Here is a 17,958-nt window from a genome sequence, read left to right on the forward strand (position 1 = left end):
CCGCTGGATGATCGAGGGGTAAAATGGGCGATCAAGGAAGACAAAGACGTAGTGGAGAGATTGAATGAATTCTTTGCTTCGGTCTTCACCGAGGATTTGGGTGGGATACCGGTGTCGGAAATGATATTTCAAGAGGACGAGTCAGAGAAACTTACTGACTTAACGGTAAACCTGGAGGACGTAATGGGGCAGTTCAGCAAACTGAAGAGTAGCAAATCTCCTGGACCAGATGGTATTCATCCTAGAGTACTAATAGAACTGAAAAATGAGCTTGCGGAGCTACTGCTAGTGATATGCAATTTATCCTTAAAATCGAGCATGGTACCGGAAGATTGGAGGGTGGCCAATTTAACGTCCATTTTTAAAAAAGGTTCCAGGGGAGATCCGTGAAATTATAGACCGGTGAGTCTGACGTCGGTGCCGGGGAAAATGGTAGAGGCTATTAAAAACAAAATTACAGAGCACATCCAAGGACATGAATTACTGAGACCGAGTCAGCACGGCTTTTGTGTGGGGAAATCTTGCCTGACCAATTTACTTCAATTTTTTTGAAGGAGTAAACAAACATGTGGACAAAGGGGAGCCGGTTGATATTGTGTATCTGGATTTTCAAAAGGCGTTTGACAAGGTACCTCATGAAAGGCTACAGAGGAAATTGGGAGGGTCATGGGATAGGAGGAAACGTCCTATTGTGGATTAAAAACTGGTTGAAGGATAGGAAACAAAGAGTGGGGTTAAATGGGCAGTATTCACAATGGAGAAGGGTAGTTAGTGGGGTTCCTCTGGGGTCTGTGCTAGGACCGCTGCTTTTTAATATATTTATAAATGATTTAGAGATGGGAGTAACTAGCGAGGTAATTAAATTTGCTGATGACACAAAGTTATTCAAAGTCGTTAACTCGCAACAGGATTGTGAAAAATTACAAGAGGACCTTACGAGACTGGGAGACTGGGCGGCTAAATGGCAGATGACGTTTAATGTGAGCAAGTGCAAGGTGATGCATGTGGGGAAAAAAGAACCCGAATTATAGCTACGTCATGCAAGGTTCTATGTTAGGAGTTACGGACCAAGAAAGGGATCTGGGTATCGTCGTCGTCGATAATACACTGAAACCTTCTGCTCAGTGTGCTGCTGCGGCTCGGATAGCGAATAGAATGTTGGGTATTATTAGGAAAGGTATGGAAAACAGGTGTGAGGATGTTATAACGCCGTTATATCGCTCCATGGTGCGACCGCACCTTGAGTATTGTGTTCAATTCTGGTTGCCGCGTCTCAAGAAAGATATGGTGGAATTGGAAAAGGTGCCGCAAAGGGCGACTAAAATGATAGCGGGGATGGGACGATTTCCCTATGAAGAAAGACTAAGGAGGCTAGGGCTTTCAGCTTGGAGAAGAGACGGCTGAGGGGAGACATGATAGAGGTATATAAAATAATGAGTGGAGTGGAACAGGTGGATGTGAAGCGTCTGTTCACGCTTTCCAAAAATAATAGGACTAGGGGACATTCGATGAAACTACAGTGTAGTAAATTTAAAACAAATCGGAGAAAATGTTTCTTCACCCAACGCGTAATTAAACTCTGGAATTCGTTGCCAGAGAACGTGGTGGAGGCGGTTTGCTTAGCAGAGTTTAAAAAGGGGTTAGACTGTTTCCTAAAGGACAAGTCCATAAACCGCTACTAAATAGACTTGGGAAAAATCCATAATTCTAGGAATAACATGTATAGAATGTTTGTACGTTTGGGAAGCTTGCCAGGTGCCCTTGGCCTGGATTGGCCGCTGTCGTGGACAGGATGCTGGGCTCGATGGACCCTTGGTCTTTTCCCAGTGTGGCATTTCTTATGTAACCTGAGGTTTCATTAAGGCAATATGTTTTCCAACAGTACTCAATTTGAGATCCAGTTCTCCTATATTGTCCACCATTACTTTAGAAGAAATGCATAGTTGGGCTACAGTCCCCCTGAGCATATTCTCTGTATGGGTCACAACTTTCCAAACATCTAATTAAAAAATGTCCTTAGAAACATCATCACTCTGTAATACTCCAATATCATCTGGCAGATTAACTGGGGTAGGTAGTGGGACCACTAAATTAGATAGCATAACTCCAGTACTAAGTCCAGCTACATTCTCATCAACAAACAATGCAGGAGAGGAAACAGATGCGACAGCCAATGGCTGAGGTAAGGATGGAGACTGTTCAGCTTAAGTTAAGGAGGCTCCATCAATGGGAGAAGTGGGAACTCCTCCCACCCCTCTTCAACTGTCAATAACATATCTGTTTATATGGCCAGTTATTGGGAAGGAGAACACATGGCTCTTTTGATTTCCCTCTTATTATGATAATAGATGGCAAAACACTCTAAAACGTTTTAAAAACAAATTCATAGTGAGGTTATTTGCAATCCACTGGCATTCCGTTGTTCCTTGCCCCTTATGGCGTGCCACAAGACCCAAGGACTTACATGGATCATGGTGCCGCTCGATGATGTCAGAGAGTTGCCGAAGGGCCCGTGACACTTCTCCACTCTACGGTAAATCTTCCAGTGCCGGTCATCCAGCACTCCTGAACCTACAGCTTCACTCTGTTTCACCAAGACACAAGGCTCAAGAGCTTACATGGGTCATGGCATTTCTTGATGTCAGAGAGGCTTCAATGGGCCCACATTCCTCCACTTTAGGACAGATTTCTAGTGCTAGTTCTCCAGCACTTTTAGGCCTACAATGTCGATCCCTTCCACCAGGATACAAAGTCCATGGATTTATATGGGCCACGGCACTTCTCAATGTCAGAGAGGCACTGAAGGGCTACTATGTTCTTCCACTCTAGGGCAGATCTTCCAGTCCCAGTTCTCTAGCACTCCTGGACCTACATCATCGCTCATTTCCCAAGGATGGCAGTTTAAAGATCTAGCTTCACCAGACAATGGGAAAGGGACCAGAATCAGCTCTGGAAGCCCATGAGAGGAGAAGCAGGAATGGATGCAGCTGTGACTGAGAGCAGAACAGCCAATTTGCAGCATGGACTCCTCCTCCACTCCCTGTCATGAAGGAGGCAGTGATGCAGGCAGAAAAGCTGGCCACAGCAAAACAGAAGCTACAGCATGAGCCAGGAGACTGCCACTCTGGGTCTTCAGTCTGCAGCTGCTGCCTGCTTTGAACTGGTGCTCAAAAAGCCATCTGCCCTACCCCCTTGGTTTGGAACTGGATACACCTGGAACTGTAATAGAAGGCTAAGTACGTTTGAGCCCCGATTCTTTTTTCTCTTCCTACCCATTTGGTGACTTCTACCTTCCCTCTCTCCAATAGGTTTACGTTTATTGGTGCATTTGCTATACCACTCCATCCATAAATCAAGGCGTTTACAATAATATAACTAAAAAGGAAAATATAATACAAATTATTCAGCAGAACAATGAAGAAAAATATAGCAGAAAAAGGACCCAGGTTCTTTTCTACAGCCCAATTATTCTCTCCCTGCCCCTCTTTCTTAAATTCTAAGCAAGTATCAGAAAATGCCAGAGAAAAATAGAAGGCTTTCAATTCTTTTGTGAATTTCTTGAGATTAGTTTTAGTTCAGAGGTGTAATGATAAGGAATTCCAAAGTGAGAGAGCTAAACAGAAAAATGCTACCTCACAAATACTATTCAATCCTGCTCTAGCCAACAGAGGAACTGCTAACTTGTCTGTTTGAGATTATGAAGTCCTAGCTGAAGAGTATGGAACCAACAGATTAGAAACCCTTTACAAAAAACAAAATACACAAGAGTAAGACTTCTAAATTTAACACAATATGATGCTGGCAACCAGTGATGTTTCTTAAGTCTTGGAGCAACACCATCAAGTTTCAACGTTTATCCCACCAATCAGGGATACTATTCTAAGGCAGTTTACAAAATTGTTAAAAGAAATAAAAATTAAGAAAGCAAAAAGAATAGAGAACAAAAAGGAAAAGAAAGAAATTATATAACATTATAAAAAATCTCAGGTTGTATAATAAAAGAAACTTTAAAAAGTAAGAGAGACTTCAGCTGTGTGATTGCAAGTGTAGACCCCAGCTCCTACACCCGTTCCCTTGTGCCCTTAAACTTAAAAAAAGAAAGAGAGGATTCTAAATGAAAGCAAATAGGTAGGTTGTTCCATATAGATGGTCCAGAAACATTAGGATGTGAACTGTATCAAATCTTACTTGTCTAAATGAAGGGATGACAAAGCTTTTGCTGATGAGATCAAAGGGTTTGTGAGGGTATGTAGGGTATGAGAAGCCAGAACAAAAATAATGGATCATGGTTAGAGATTCAAAATGGCCGCTGACTAGATCGGACACTCAGCAAGCTCTTCTGAGAAAATGCCGAAGAGAAGGAGCCGCTTGTCCTCCTCTGCCGCCCCACCATGGAGTCATTCCGTGTCAAGTGGACCAATTTTAAAGGTCGTCCCCACCTCACCATCTCAGATTTTGATGAAATTTGGTACATAGTTTCTTTATGATAAAAAACTAAGCTGTGCAAAACTTTAGTTCAAAAGACTAAAAATTGGAGATTCTAGGGGGTAAAGGGTTGCAAAATGTCGCCTGAGCAAAAATGACATTTTGGGCCAACTTCCAGAAGCTGTAAAACTGGAAGTTTTAGTAGTACAAGGGGGATATTTGGAGAACCTGCACTACGTTTAGGGCTTAATGAACTGGCAAAACCCCATGTTCCTAGTCCTCTTACTTTTTGAATGGTTTAGGCTCAAACTTTGCCAAAAAAACGGCAAAAATCAATTTACAGTGATGTTGAGGCTGCTGTAGTTTCTAAACTAGTTGGCCTTTCAGGTTGATTTTTGGTAGGTGTACTAAATGCACGGCTGTAATGAGGCATTCCAATTTGCAGCACTTTCCTTCAAGTGGTTGAAAAATTATAAGCGTTCAAAGTTGGTATAAAAAGCATTTTTGCCCATTTTGGGCTATCTTTGATGCCCTTGATCTCCAGTGGGACAGCTTCAATATTCTTTCTTTTAGCACCATTAGAAAGAGCAGATTTCCTTCTATCAGAATATGTAGTTTTCAATTTGGAGTCTCTCCATATAAGGATTGCAAAAAAAGTGTTTTTTGGCCAGTATTGTTGAATGATAGATGAAACGGATATAGGGCCCATCAATGTTTCTAATTGCTGTATAAGTCACTCAGTTGCTTTAAGCATGCGTTGGTCCATGGTGGCTATGCCACTACCAATTCAATAGGAAGTGGCAACCTCATCGCCAAGAGGTCACGCCCGATAGCAAGGCAAGTCCAGCCACTTGGCACAGGTTCCCAAGCCTGAAGGTGGGCATCTTACTTGAGGTTCCCAAGCCTCATTTGGTTGTCTTTGCCTAGTTTCTCAAGCCTAATGGGGGTGTCTTAATGGTTCCCAAGTAAAACCTCAGTGCTGAAGTGACAAGAATTTTTCACTGATAAGTTTTACTGCTGTTTCTGGAAATGTATACTGTCGTCCAAGTGTGTAGTTGCTGGTACTGGAAGAACTGCTAGAATATGCTGTTCAGAAATCCAACAAGAATCTCTTCTGCTAGGCCAATGAAATGATCGTGCAGGCCCGCATGGATGCATAAAGTTGACCAAGGCATCATGTTCTTCAAATGATGTGTCACAGACATTGCCAATCCACCATTTGTTGTCATAAACACAGGCAACATACTGCCCAGGCTGAAGTTGAGACACATTTATGCCAGGTACACTCACTGGGTCATCCGACTGACAAAGTTTGACAACAAATGAGGAGGAATCATTTGACATTCTACTGACTGAAATTTGGTTCAAGTCAATGGGAATAAACTGGTGATTTAGTTCCAGCAACTGTGGAAGCTTTACTGAATCTTTCCTCTTATGCAGATCTTGAAGATTCAATTTCATCCTTGGAAACAAAATGAACTTGATTTTATTTATTTTTTGATCACAAAATTCAAACAAGCCTTGTGCTATGAGAATTTGGCTATTTTTAGGTCGTTGCAAACTAGCCTGAGCAGCTAGTCGCTTTGTTGTACCACCTATGGCATCACATGGTGACTTGCCATGGCTTCTGCCAAAGAAATTCCACTGTGCACTTATTCCAAATTCTGTTTGATGATAGCACAAGTTGGCAAAGTTTTTGAAGTTCTTGTATTGTGCAGCTGAGCCATCACTAAAGTATGTTACATATTTTATTTCTCCAATTTTGCTTTTCAAGAACGCGATTAATTTTTCCAAGAATGCATGTACAGCAACTGCATCATGCCGCAAGCTGTCACTTATTTTGCAAACACTTATGCACTGAATTTCACCTGAAGCATCACGGAAGTACCCAACAAATGGATGCAGTGTAGCTTGACTGTTTTCCCAGTGGAAACCTTGAACAGCATCTTGGACAATAAAGGAGTAGTTTTCAGCAAAGTCCAAGAGAACAACAATTTCACAAGGATTTAGGTTTTCTTTAAGTATTGTGTCTGATGTTTGGAAATGTAATGGTGAATTGACAGGTTTGAAACTTTCAATGCAAGCTCAGATACAAAATCATCAACATACATTTGTTTGGTCTCCAGTGTGGTGCGATCTGTATGAATCCACTGCTTAAACTCGATTGTTTCACCTGGGTCAGCATCAATGAACACTTCTGTCAGGTAATTTTCAGGCACATCTTTACCTGGACATATTTCACACCTGTGAAGCATGCATTCTTTGCATTCCAAATTGCACACAGTTTTAGCCATCAGTGCTTTGTAATCTTCGTTCAGCAGATGGCTTCCAGCAAGCATAAGCTTCACATTTTGATGAATGACACAAACACACACTGAATGCATACCAGATGAGCCAACAGTGACACACCATTTTGGCCTTAGCTCACAAAATTTGGAAAAACCCACTTCTGGCCCATTTCGAGTACGATATGCAACATACATTTCTTTTAGATTGCTAAGCAGCAAGTGCTTTTGCATTTGAATTTTTTCAGTGCCAGTTCTGACAGAGACAAAATCTTTTTTCCCTAGGCACAGTCTACTGAATTCATCATCTTCAAAAAAGCCAAGAATTTTTTTTTCTGTTTCTTCTGGTAAAACTTTACCTTTCTTCTTGTCTGGTTTTGCCAGAATTCCACAAACTGATTTCAGATTTCTTGCTATTTTAACCATTCTAGTTGAAACCATGAATTCTGAGGCAGTTCTTTGAATAGACCAGCTGTTTGGTGCTAAAGTTAGTATTTGCAGTTTTTCTGCATGATTTGCTGAAACTTGGACTTTGTTTTTCAACTCGTTTAGCAGGTTATCATAATCAGAACATTTGTCACATTTCTGACTGGTAGAATATCTAAGCCCACCAGCAACTGCAAGATGATGACTCTCAAAGTATTTTGCACTCGCCTGATTTTGCGCTTGGTGTAGCCTCGTACATCACGCTTGCTGACTTTTTTGAACTTTAATGGAGAAAAACCAAGAGATGTCAAACTTGTGTTCAACTTGCCAGAAATGTCACTGTGTTCATCATCTGCTGCTGTTGATGATGATAAAGAATCAGCAGCTCTGTTACTGACGTCTTTTCAACAAGATGGACATAGTTTCTGACCCGGCACAAATATTTTGCTTGTTAAGGCCTTTAGCTGGGCTGCTAGTGTGTCATCCAGCACTCTTAAGCCCCTTTTTGCATTATGACCACCTTTGGAAAATGGGTTACAGCAGGTTCTTTGCAAAAATTCAAACTTTTTCAACAGTAAGGATTCATGATGAAGGCAAATAGTTGATCCAGCATAGAAAAGTTGACCAGAATGCTCTTGTAACAACTTCTGTTGATCAGGCAGAAGCTCTTCAATTAATTTCAAACCTTTATTTTTATTGTATGTCAGTAAATGACACTCTGATGTGCTTGAACAGCCAACTGAGCAAAGTGGAAATTCATCTGATCTTTCTGGATCCATTGATGACCATTAGCATCAGTTCAACAAACGCGTTTATTCTTGCAATCAGGTTTTCAATGGGTAAAATTTTACTTCAGTCTAAAGTGATTAATATCTTCATTTGTGGCATTTAATTCAATATAAATGAGCCTGTCGGTGCAGGTGCGAGTTTCTTCAACAAGAAGTATGTATACAATGGTTTCCACCCTATTTTTTAGTTTACTTGAACACAGTTTTATAACATAATATTTAAAGAAAACTTCTTTAGCCAGTTAGACTTGGCCAATTATGATTGGTGAACCCTGTTGCAAGGCAGAATTGTTTGTTTCATTGCCCAATTGTATGCTTCTGGTACCTCCTGGCTCCTGAGTGTCTGTTGCTAGGCTTACTTTGATGCCTACAGTTCACTAAGAGGTCAAACTGTAGCAAGGGTGAAGAAACACCAGCAACAGACACTCAGACGCCTTGCAACAGGGTCCACCAATCATAATTGGCCAAGTCGGTCATCCTAACTGACTGCAGTTTTCTTTAAACCTGTCATGAAACCTGGCCTCATCCTTCCACATCCTAAAAAACATTCCTGTTTTTTAGTTTTCTTGAATACAGTTTTATAACATAATGTGTTCTTTATTTTAAAAAATTGTTGCTTTTTGAAAGAAGAATCACTTTTACTACACTTGTATCAAGGGTGTAGTGAAGAAATCACAGGCTGCTGCCCGCAAACATTTGAGGGCATTTTTGCAATCCTTATATGATGAGACTCCAAAATGAAAACTAAATATTCTGATAGAAGGACATCTGCTCTTTCTAATGGTGCTAAAAGAAAGAATATTGAAGCTGTCCCACTGGAGATCAAGGGCATCAAAGATAGCCCAAAATGGGCAAAAATGCTTTTTATACCAACTTTGAACGCTTATAATTTTTCAACCACTTGAAGGAAAGTGCTGCAAATTGGAATGCCTCATTACAGCCCTGCATTTAGTACACCTACCAAAAATCAACCTGAAAGGCCAACTAGTTTAGAAACTACAGCAGCCTCAACATCGCTGTAAATTGCTTTTTGCCGTTTTTTGGCAACGTTTGAGCCTAAACCATTCAAAAGGTAAGAGGACTAGGAACATGGGGTTTTGTCAGTTCATTAAGCCCTAAAAGTAGTGCAGGTTCTCCAAATATCCCCCTTGTACTACTAAAACTTCAAGTTTTACAGCTTCTGGAAGTTGGCCCAAAATGTCATTTTTGCTCAGGCGACATTTTGCAACCCTTTACTTGAGGTCCCCTAGAACCTCCAATTTTTAGTCTTTTGAACTAAAGTTTTGCACAGCTTAGTTTTTTATCATAAAGAAACTATGTACCAAATTTCATCAAAATCTGAGATGGTGAGGTGGGGACCCCTGGTCCACTTGACACGGAATGACTCCATGGCAAAATCCTCTTTCAGTACAATCTACAATAACTAGTTACCTTCAAAGAGCAGAGATACCGATGACACCGGGAGCAGACCCGCTAGGCCAACCGGGTGGAGATGGTAACACTTCGGTGACCGCTGGGTTGGAGTTGTCGCTCAGCCCCGATGTTAGGGCGCCTCCCCCGCAGCCCTCGGAACGAGCACAACGATGCCGGTTTCCAGTGGGACGCCACCTAGGAGTGAAGCAGTTCAACGGACCGAGGAGGGGAGAAATCATGCGGAGAGTGCGGGCCTATTTGGAGAAAAAGGCGCCTCGAGAGGGAGAGAAACAACGCCTAACAGCAAGGACCAGATGGAAGCGGGTGGAGAAAATAGAACACAACAATCCGCTGTACAATTTCCTTTGACCCGGAAACCAACTGAAATCACACTAGAGACTCTGTACACTTTGATTGTGGACTTGGGAAAATCCCTAAGTCCACAAATAAAACAATTATCCCAGGATATTACTAATCTTGACCAAAGGGGTTCAAGATACTGAAACCAGGGTAGAGACAATATCGAACCGACAAGTAGAAATGGAGAAAGAGTTGAAAGAAATACATTCGCACCAAGAGACTATGATAAAGGATTTAATTGCTTTGAGAAGACAATCTGAATTCTTGGAAAATGTAACTAGAAATAATAACATTCGATTTTTGAATTTTTCTAAGAAAATTGGGGTTTTACCAAGAGAAATGCTCAGAAAATATATTATAGAGATACTAGGTGTCTCAGAAGAAATGGTTCCACCATTTACACAAATATATTATTTGCCTCAAAAACATCAAGTATCTCAGGAAAAACTGAGGCAGCCATGGGCAAAGAATAATTCTGAGAAATCATATTAAGGGTTAATTCTGTTAAAATCTGGGGTTTAAAAGTGGTGTTTGAATTCTAGCTTTTTACCTTGCAAGCAAGATAAAGGAATGCAGGCTGGAATTAATTACTAGAAGTCTAGCGTTTGCCGGGCTGGGTTAGAAAGGTCAGAAAGACCCTTGTGATTGATGGATTGCTAAGCAAACACATATGTATTCTATTATGAGCCGGCATATTGCAGGCAGTTTGTTTAGGATTAGTTTAAAATGCTTAGAAGAAAATACTATTTAGAGAGAGAGGCAATAGATTAGTATTTACAAGTTTTTGATATTTAGAATATGTTTTTCTGTGTAATTAATATGTAGAATACCTTTTTAAATCTAATGTTACTCTCTGCTGTATTTTCTAAGCAAAGACTGCAGTGAAGAGGCCAACATGTGTTTTGAGTTTTCTGTGGTCTTAGCTAGTTCTGTGAAGGAAGCTGATAGGTGAAAGAGGTCAGGACTAGTCAGCTCTCTTCTCCTTGATTAATTGTAGGTAAATGTAGAAATGGTCCTGAATGCCATTAAGTAAGATTGGCTTTTGACCTCTTTAATGAATGCCAGAGTTCAGCTAGCAGGTAGTATGAAGCTGACTAGGAATATGAGAATAACCAATGTCAGATTGGGCCTCTTAGTCTCTAAGGGAACCCAGTTTAAGCTATAGATGAGAAATCAATCATAATGAGAAATGTAAGAGTTCTGGAGACCAAATGTCTGGTGTAAGGGGCCCCAGGTCACAGGTCAGTTTAGGATGTCTGGAACCTATGTAACTGATATTTCAAAAGTAATGATTGGTTGAGGCCAGGTAACCAATCTATTCCTTAACCAATTGGAGAGTAAGGGGGGGGGGCAAGGCTAGGAGGGGGATAGAACAGTATTTAAGTAGGAGCAGAAGCAGTTTACGTCAGAAGAAAGGAAGGAGAGCTGAAAGAAAGCTGGAAGACAACAGGAGAGAAAGAGAGCAGAAGGAACAGACAGAAGAGAAGAGAGCTGAAGAGGACAGACAAAAGCCATAACATCCAGAGAGCTGAGAGAGAGAGAAGAGAGCTAGAACTGATGTCCTGCTTTGTTTGCTGGCAAATAAAGAAGATTTCTCCCTCATTCTGGTGTGTGCTGTCTGACTCCTGAAGTATCACAAATTCCTATCTCAATTCCTGCAACAAAACCAGTACTAGATATCTTGGTGATATTAGAATCCTCAGATACTGAATTAGTAAATGCCTCTACTTTAACTGCCACAGTAGCTTTATCACCGGATAAGAACTGGTTGATGAGGCTTTTCTTTCAAAATAAAGATAAGAGCTTTCTTGGTCTGAAAGTTCATCTCTTCTCTGATGTTACCAAGGAAACCCAAAAGCGTAGACAGAGATTTTTTACTTATGAGACCTGGTGTAATTCAGATAGGTGGAACTTTCTTCTTAAAGTACCCTTGCAAATGTTTAGTAAATTATCAGTCAAATAAGTATGTGTTCTATAAGCCTTCACAACTTTCCTCTTTCTTGGCTGTAAAAGGGCAAGGGAGTGCTTAGATCATAGTCCTATGTAAGAGAAAAGGGTATCCATTATCAGCATCTGATAGAGAGAAGTCTCCTTATAATTTTTTCCTTAAGTATCCATATTGTAAATTTTGAATCCCATTAATGTGGACTTTGGTTAACGTGCTGTATGTAATTGCTCGAAATAATTATTTTTCTTGTTTTTCTTTTGTGAACAGTAATGTTATTTTCTTGACAAGTATATATTTTTGCTTGTTTATATATGTAAATTGATAAATAAATAAAAAAAAGAACAATAATAATGGAAGGCCAGTGTTTTGTACTTGGTGTACCAGAGTGAGAATATTATACGTGAACCAGTAACCAATTTAATAGCTCCATTTTGTACAAATTGAAGACAAAGTAAATAAAGACTGGAAAATTCCATTATAAAAGAATACAGAGCCCTGTTCTAACCTCCCCTTGCCACATACACACAGTTTCACTCCAACACTTTCTTTCCCCTTCTATTCCAGGTTTTAGTTTCCATCTCCCCTACTATATCCAAGATTCCTTGCTACTGTCTCCTCTGCATCCCCCACCCCTTGCCCAATTGCATTATGAAGCAGCCCCTGTACTGTGGCCCAATAGCATTATGAAACAGCCCCTGTACTGTGGAGATGCCTAGCCAGTCAGGAAGAGGCCCAGTGACCCAGGGGAGGTTACAGAACTGAAGCAGCTGTGGCAAACCACACTGGCAGGAGGTGAGTGCAGCACACACTACGTCACTCTAGCAGTTTTGCTGTACTGCCTACCATCTTATTCTTCAGTTACCCAGTTACACATCTGGCCTAGCAGTAGCCGGAGATGATGCATTTAAATCCTTCTGCTGTTCCAAGGCCAAAGTCTAAGAGCTGTGTGAGTTTGCAGCTCATACTGTGAGACTTGGCTCTAAAGCCACAAGAGATGATGTGCCTAAGTGCTTCTCTTGTTGCTGGGCTAGATGGGGTAATCAAAGAACAAGATCAGGAGGTACCTGCTGAAGTTAAGCTCACATTTTGCAATAGTACTACTACTACTACTATTTAACATTTCTAAAGCGCTACTAGGGTTACGCAGCGCTAAACAATTTAACATAGAAGGACAGTCCCTGCTCAAAGAGCTTACAATCTAAAGGACAAATGTACAGTCAGTCAAGTAGGGGCAGTCAAATTGGGGCAGTCTAGATTTCCTGAAAGGTATAAAGGTTAGGTGCCGAAAGCAACATTGAAGAGATGGGCTTTGAGCAAGGATTTGAAGATGGGTGGGGGGGGGGGGGGGGGCTTGGCATAAGGGCTCAGGAAGTTTATTCCAAGCATAGGGTGAGGCGAGACAGAATGGGTGGAGCCTGGAGGCAGTGGTGGAGAAGGGTACTGAGAGGAGGGATTTCTCCTGTGAGCGGAGGTTTCGGGCGGGAACGTAAGGGGAGATGAGGGTAGAGAGGTAATGAGGGGCTGCAGACTGAGTGCATTTGTAGGTAAGGAGGAGAAGCTTGAACTGTATGTGGTATCTGATCGGAAGACAGTGAAGTGACCTGAGGAGAGGGGTGATATATCGTTCAGGCGGAATATAAGACGTGCAGCAGAGTTCTGAATGGATTGAAGGGGGGATAGATGGTTAAGTGGGAGGCCAGTGAGGAGTAGGTTGCAGTAGTCAAGGCGAGAGGTAATGAGAGCGTGGATGAGAGTTCGGGTGGTGTGCTCAGAGAGGAAAGGGCGAATTTTGCTGATGTTAAAGAGGAAGAAGCAACAGGTCTTGGCTGTCTGCTGGATATGCGCAGAGAAGGAGAGGGAGGAGTCGAAGATGACTCCGAGGTTGCGGGCGGATGAGACGGGGAGGATGAGGGTGTTATCAACCGAGATCGAGAGCGGAGGAATAGGAGAAGTGGGTTTTGGTGGAAAGACGATAAGCTCGGTCTTGGCCATGTTCAGTTTCAGGTGGTGGTTAGACATCCATGCAGCAATGTCGGATAAGCAGGCCGATACCTTGGCCTGGGTCTCCGCAGTGATGTCTGGTGTGGAGAGATACAGCTGGGTGTCATCAGCATAAAGATGATACTGGAAACCATGAGATGAGATCAGTGAGCCCAGGGAAGAGGTGTAGATGAAAAAAGAAGGGGTCCAAGGACAGATCCCTGGGGAACTCCAACAGAGAGCGGGATGGGGGTGGAGGAAGATCCATGAGAGTGTACTCTGAAGGTGCAGTGGGAGAGATAGGAGGAGAACCAGGAGAGGACAGAGCCCTGGAACCCAAATGAGGACAGTGTGGCAAGAAGTAAATTATGATTGACAGTGTCAAAAGCGGCGGATAGATCGAGGAGGATGAGGATGGAGTAGTGGCCTCTGGATTTGGCAAGGAACAGGTAAATACAGACTTTAGTGAGTGCCGTTTCTGTCAAGTGTAGAGGGCGAAAACCGGATTGAAGCGGATCGAGGATGGCCTGAGAGGAGAGAAAATCAAGGCAGCCGCTGTGAAAGGCGCGCTCAAGTATTTTGGAGAGGAAGGGTAGGAGGGAGATGGGGCGTTAGTTGGAGGGACAGGTAGGGTCAAGTGATGGTTTTTTGAGGAGAGGTGTGACTATGGCGTGCTTTAAGGTGTCAGGGACAGTTGCAGTGGAGAGAGAGAGGTTGAGGATATGACAGATGGAGGGGGTGACAGTATGAGAGATGGTGTTAAGTAAGTTGGTGGGGATGGGATCAGAGGAACAAGTGGTGCATTTCGAGGAGGAGAGAAGGCGGGCGGTTTCCTCCTCGGTGATATCAGGAAAGGAGGAGAAAGAGGCCAGGGTTGGTTGGTTGAGGGAGAGAGTTGAAGGGTGAAGGGGAGGTGGTGGCTTGGTAGTGAACTCAAGGTTGATCTTTTGCACCTTGTCGCGGAAGTAGTCAGCCAGTGATTGAGGAGAGAGTGAGGAGGGGGTGGGAGCGGAGGGCACTTTGAGGAGGGAGTTAAGGGTGGCGAAGAGACGACGAGGGTTGGAGCTGCGAGAATTGGTCAATTGGGTGTAGTAGTCCTGTTTGCCAAGGAATAGGGAGGACTGGAAGGAGGATAGCATGAATTTGTAATGAAAGAAATCTGAATAGGTGCGAGATTTCCTCCAAAGGCGTTCAGCGCAGGAGCGAAGGTAACGGATGCAAGGGGTCAACCAGGGCTGGGGATTAGTACGCCTTGTGGGACGGGAGATGGATGGTGCGAGGGTGTCCAGAGCAGAGGAGAGAGTGGCATTGTAAGCGGAGACAGCCTTGTCGACAGACTCGGAGGACATGATGGAGGCGAGGAGATTAGAAATACTAGAGGATAAGGTGGGAGGGTCAATAGCCTGGAGATTCCTGGAAGTAGTGGTTAATGTTGGGCGGGGCTGAGGGGGGGTGATGAAGTGTGAAGGTGATCAGGTGATGATCAGAGAGAGGAAGAGTCGAGGCGTGGAAATTGGAGGGTGAGCCGGAAGAGGAGAGGACGAGGTCAAGACAATGGCCATTTTGGTGAGTAGGGGTGGTGGAGCACAGCTGGAGGTTGAAGGAGGATGTTAGAGTGAGGAACTGAGAAGCGTGAGAGTCGGATGGGTCATCAGCGTGTATGTTAAAGTCTCTAAGAATGAAGGACGGAGATGAGGGATCAAGAAAAACAGAAGGCATCGAAGTCAGTGAGGAAGGAAGAGAGAGATTTATCAGGGGGATGGTAAATGACTGCCACTCTGAGTGGCAACGGGTAGAATAGACGGATGGAGTGGGCTTCAAAGGATGAGAAGCAGTGAGATTGCGGTAGGAGGAGGGGTTGGAAACTACAGGAGGGCGAGAGTAGTAACCCGACGCCTCCACCGCGGTCAACTGGGCGGGGAGTGTGCGAGAAGAGATAACTTCCATGGCATTGGGCCACGACTGAGGCAGAGTCATCAGGGGAGAGCCAGGTTTCAGTTAGGGCGAGCAGTTGAAGGGAGCGAGAGATGAAGAGATCGTGGGTGACGGGAAGTTTGTTGCAGACCGATCATGCATTCCACAGGGCACATGAGAAGGGGAGACAAGAGGGGGGGAGGAGGGGAATACAGATGAGATTGGAGACATCGCGGAATCGTTTGCATGGATAGGACGAGGACAGGTGGGTGGGACCTGGATTGGGATTGATGTCTCCCGCGGATAGCAGGAGGAGGAGCAAGAGAGGGTGGGGGAGGTAGGGCAACAAAGGCGACGAAGACGGGATGCACTTAGGAGGAATGGGGATGGGTTAATGGCAGGAAGGAAGTGTTGAAGGTTGAGAGCTAGGAAGGAAGAGGGGGACAAGAGAGATGGTGAGTTGGTGAGGGAAGGGGGTGAATAGGGTATTGCAGTAGTGAGTAGGACTGGAGAGGACATGGGTGGGCAGTGAGTTTCAGTGATAGACAGCGGTAGGGGGAGGGGAAAAAGATTAAGAAGGGATAGGGCAAGGAAGAGAATGTGTACAGGGGCCATAAGTAGTGACTGAGGCAGGTAGGTTGGTAGATGGGCTGAGAAGAAGTTGATGGGCTGACAAGCTAGCAGGCAGGGAGGAAGGGGGAAGAGGAACGTTGAAGTGTAAGGAGAGGAAAGGAAGAAGAAGGGGTATAATAGGGTGGAGAAACAGGAGAGTGTAAGGAAGAAAGGGACAGAAAGGGATGAGAAAGGAAAGGGAGTGTTCTCCTAAACCCTCCACTACACCCCCAACATCCTATCTGACATGCTCCCATGCCGCTGCTGCACCTGACACCCTCTCTTTAGCCTCTGACACACACAAATAGTAAAAGTTATAAAAACAGTGTTACTTTTGACCAGTAAATAATTTCTCTAGGATTAAAAGATGGACTGCATGCATACTCACCAGCAGCTTGGAATGCTCAGGAAATGCAATCTGTTCTCTCCTCCCATCAGGATATCTCAGCATCAACTGCACTTTTGGCCCTATCACACAAAATAACCCAGAAGTTAATGCATCTAAACAAGGGAACAACTCAATCAAGACAAAATCACTCTATTCCAACAAGGGGATTTTGCACTACACAATTTCAGAAACACTGGGCCAGCGTAAAAATAAATTACATGCAAGTGTCATTTATTTCCTTCTGGTGTCAAGTTTGCATTATAGAAAGGTAGTCATGTCTTCAATAGCTGAATGAAGCTTTTGGTGGTTACCATACTAAAACCCCATTGCTGTGGTCTATCTGAGCAAGTGTGGTCTACATCACACTTAGAATCATCACTGGTGTCTGAATAGCCTGCAGGTAGAGCTAAATAAACAAAAAAAAATAATAATCCTCAGGCTATATGCATACAGTGTGTTGCATTAATTACACTGAAACACTTTTGCAAACATTTGACATATTTAAAAATGCTAATTTCCACAAAGTTTGTTTTCATTTACTTATAGTTACAGAAATGATGTTTCCCTGTAAAGTGTACCATTATGCTTAGAAAGGCCACTAGTTTCTGCACAAAGCTAAGGAAGGTATCTTATGGGTCTCTATGACATTGGTTCAAAACTCAAATATAACACGTTTCACATCAGGTAGAAAGAACCTATAGAATTCCATGAAAGAACAGATCAATTTGTTACATGTCTCAGGACTGTTCTGTTTTCCACCCCACACATCAGAGCTAATTCTGAATGCTATACCAAATTTCAGTTAATTTCATCTGTGAGAACCATCTTAAAACAGACTAGTAACTCGGGTATCTCTATTGATGTGCAGTATCTTGAGAAGTTAAAACATTTTGTTTCAGGTCAAATCTTAATCAACATGCTTAAGCAGCAGCAGCAGCAGACACTAAAGCTAAACAATAATATCAGTCTACAATTTGTTTTTCAAGTCATCTGCTTCAGAGGTAAAATGTACCATTATATTATGGATTTAGAGGCTCTATTACTAAAGATTAGCTCAAGTTATTTGCAGCAGGGCCCATAGGAATAAAATGGGCACTGCTGCAGATAACACAAGCTAATCTTGTAAAAGACCCCCTTAATGTGCTGAATTCAAATATGACAAAACAGCTGATTGGCTACCATTTTCAAGAGATTTAAATTTTTACATTTTATGTATATGTATACTGTTTAGATAGTACAGTTTTTTTTGTTTTATCTTCTCTTTATTTAGCAGTCAAGATTAACAGAAGAAAAAGAGAACAATTAGATGTGACATAAGAAACAATGAAAATGTGTATCAACCTCAGCTGAGAACAGAATTACACAAATCATCTTCTGTACTATCACATAATACACTCCATCCCCTGCCGGTGTGTTCTT

The 17,958-nt window shown here is 42.7% G+C and overlaps 1 protein-coding gene across 3 annotated transcripts in view; it reads right to left on the reverse strand.

Annotated features, from left to right (window-relative positions):
* UBXN7 (UBX domain protein 7) overlaps nt 1-17,958 on the reverse strand; it is a 588,902-nt gene that overhangs the window by 20,364 nt on the left and 550,580 nt on the right. For all 3 annotated transcript variants that reach the window (XR_003943538.1, XM_030215927.1, XM_030215926.1), the window contains one exon: nt 16,540-16,619. Coding sequence is in view for 2 of the 3 variants with exons in the window: in XM_030215927.1 (XP_030071787.1) it covers nt 16,540-16,619 (80 nt within the window). In the remaining variant the exon portion in view is untranslated. The remainder of the gene's footprint in view (nt 1-16,539; nt 16,620-17,958) is intronic.

This window comes from Microcaecilia unicolor, chromosome 10, assembly GCF_901765095.1.
Source record: "Microcaecilia unicolor chromosome 10, aMicUni1.1, whole genome shotgun sequence".
Taxonomy (NCBI): Eukaryota; Metazoa; Chordata; class Amphibia; order Gymnophiona; family Siphonopidae; genus Microcaecilia; species Microcaecilia unicolor.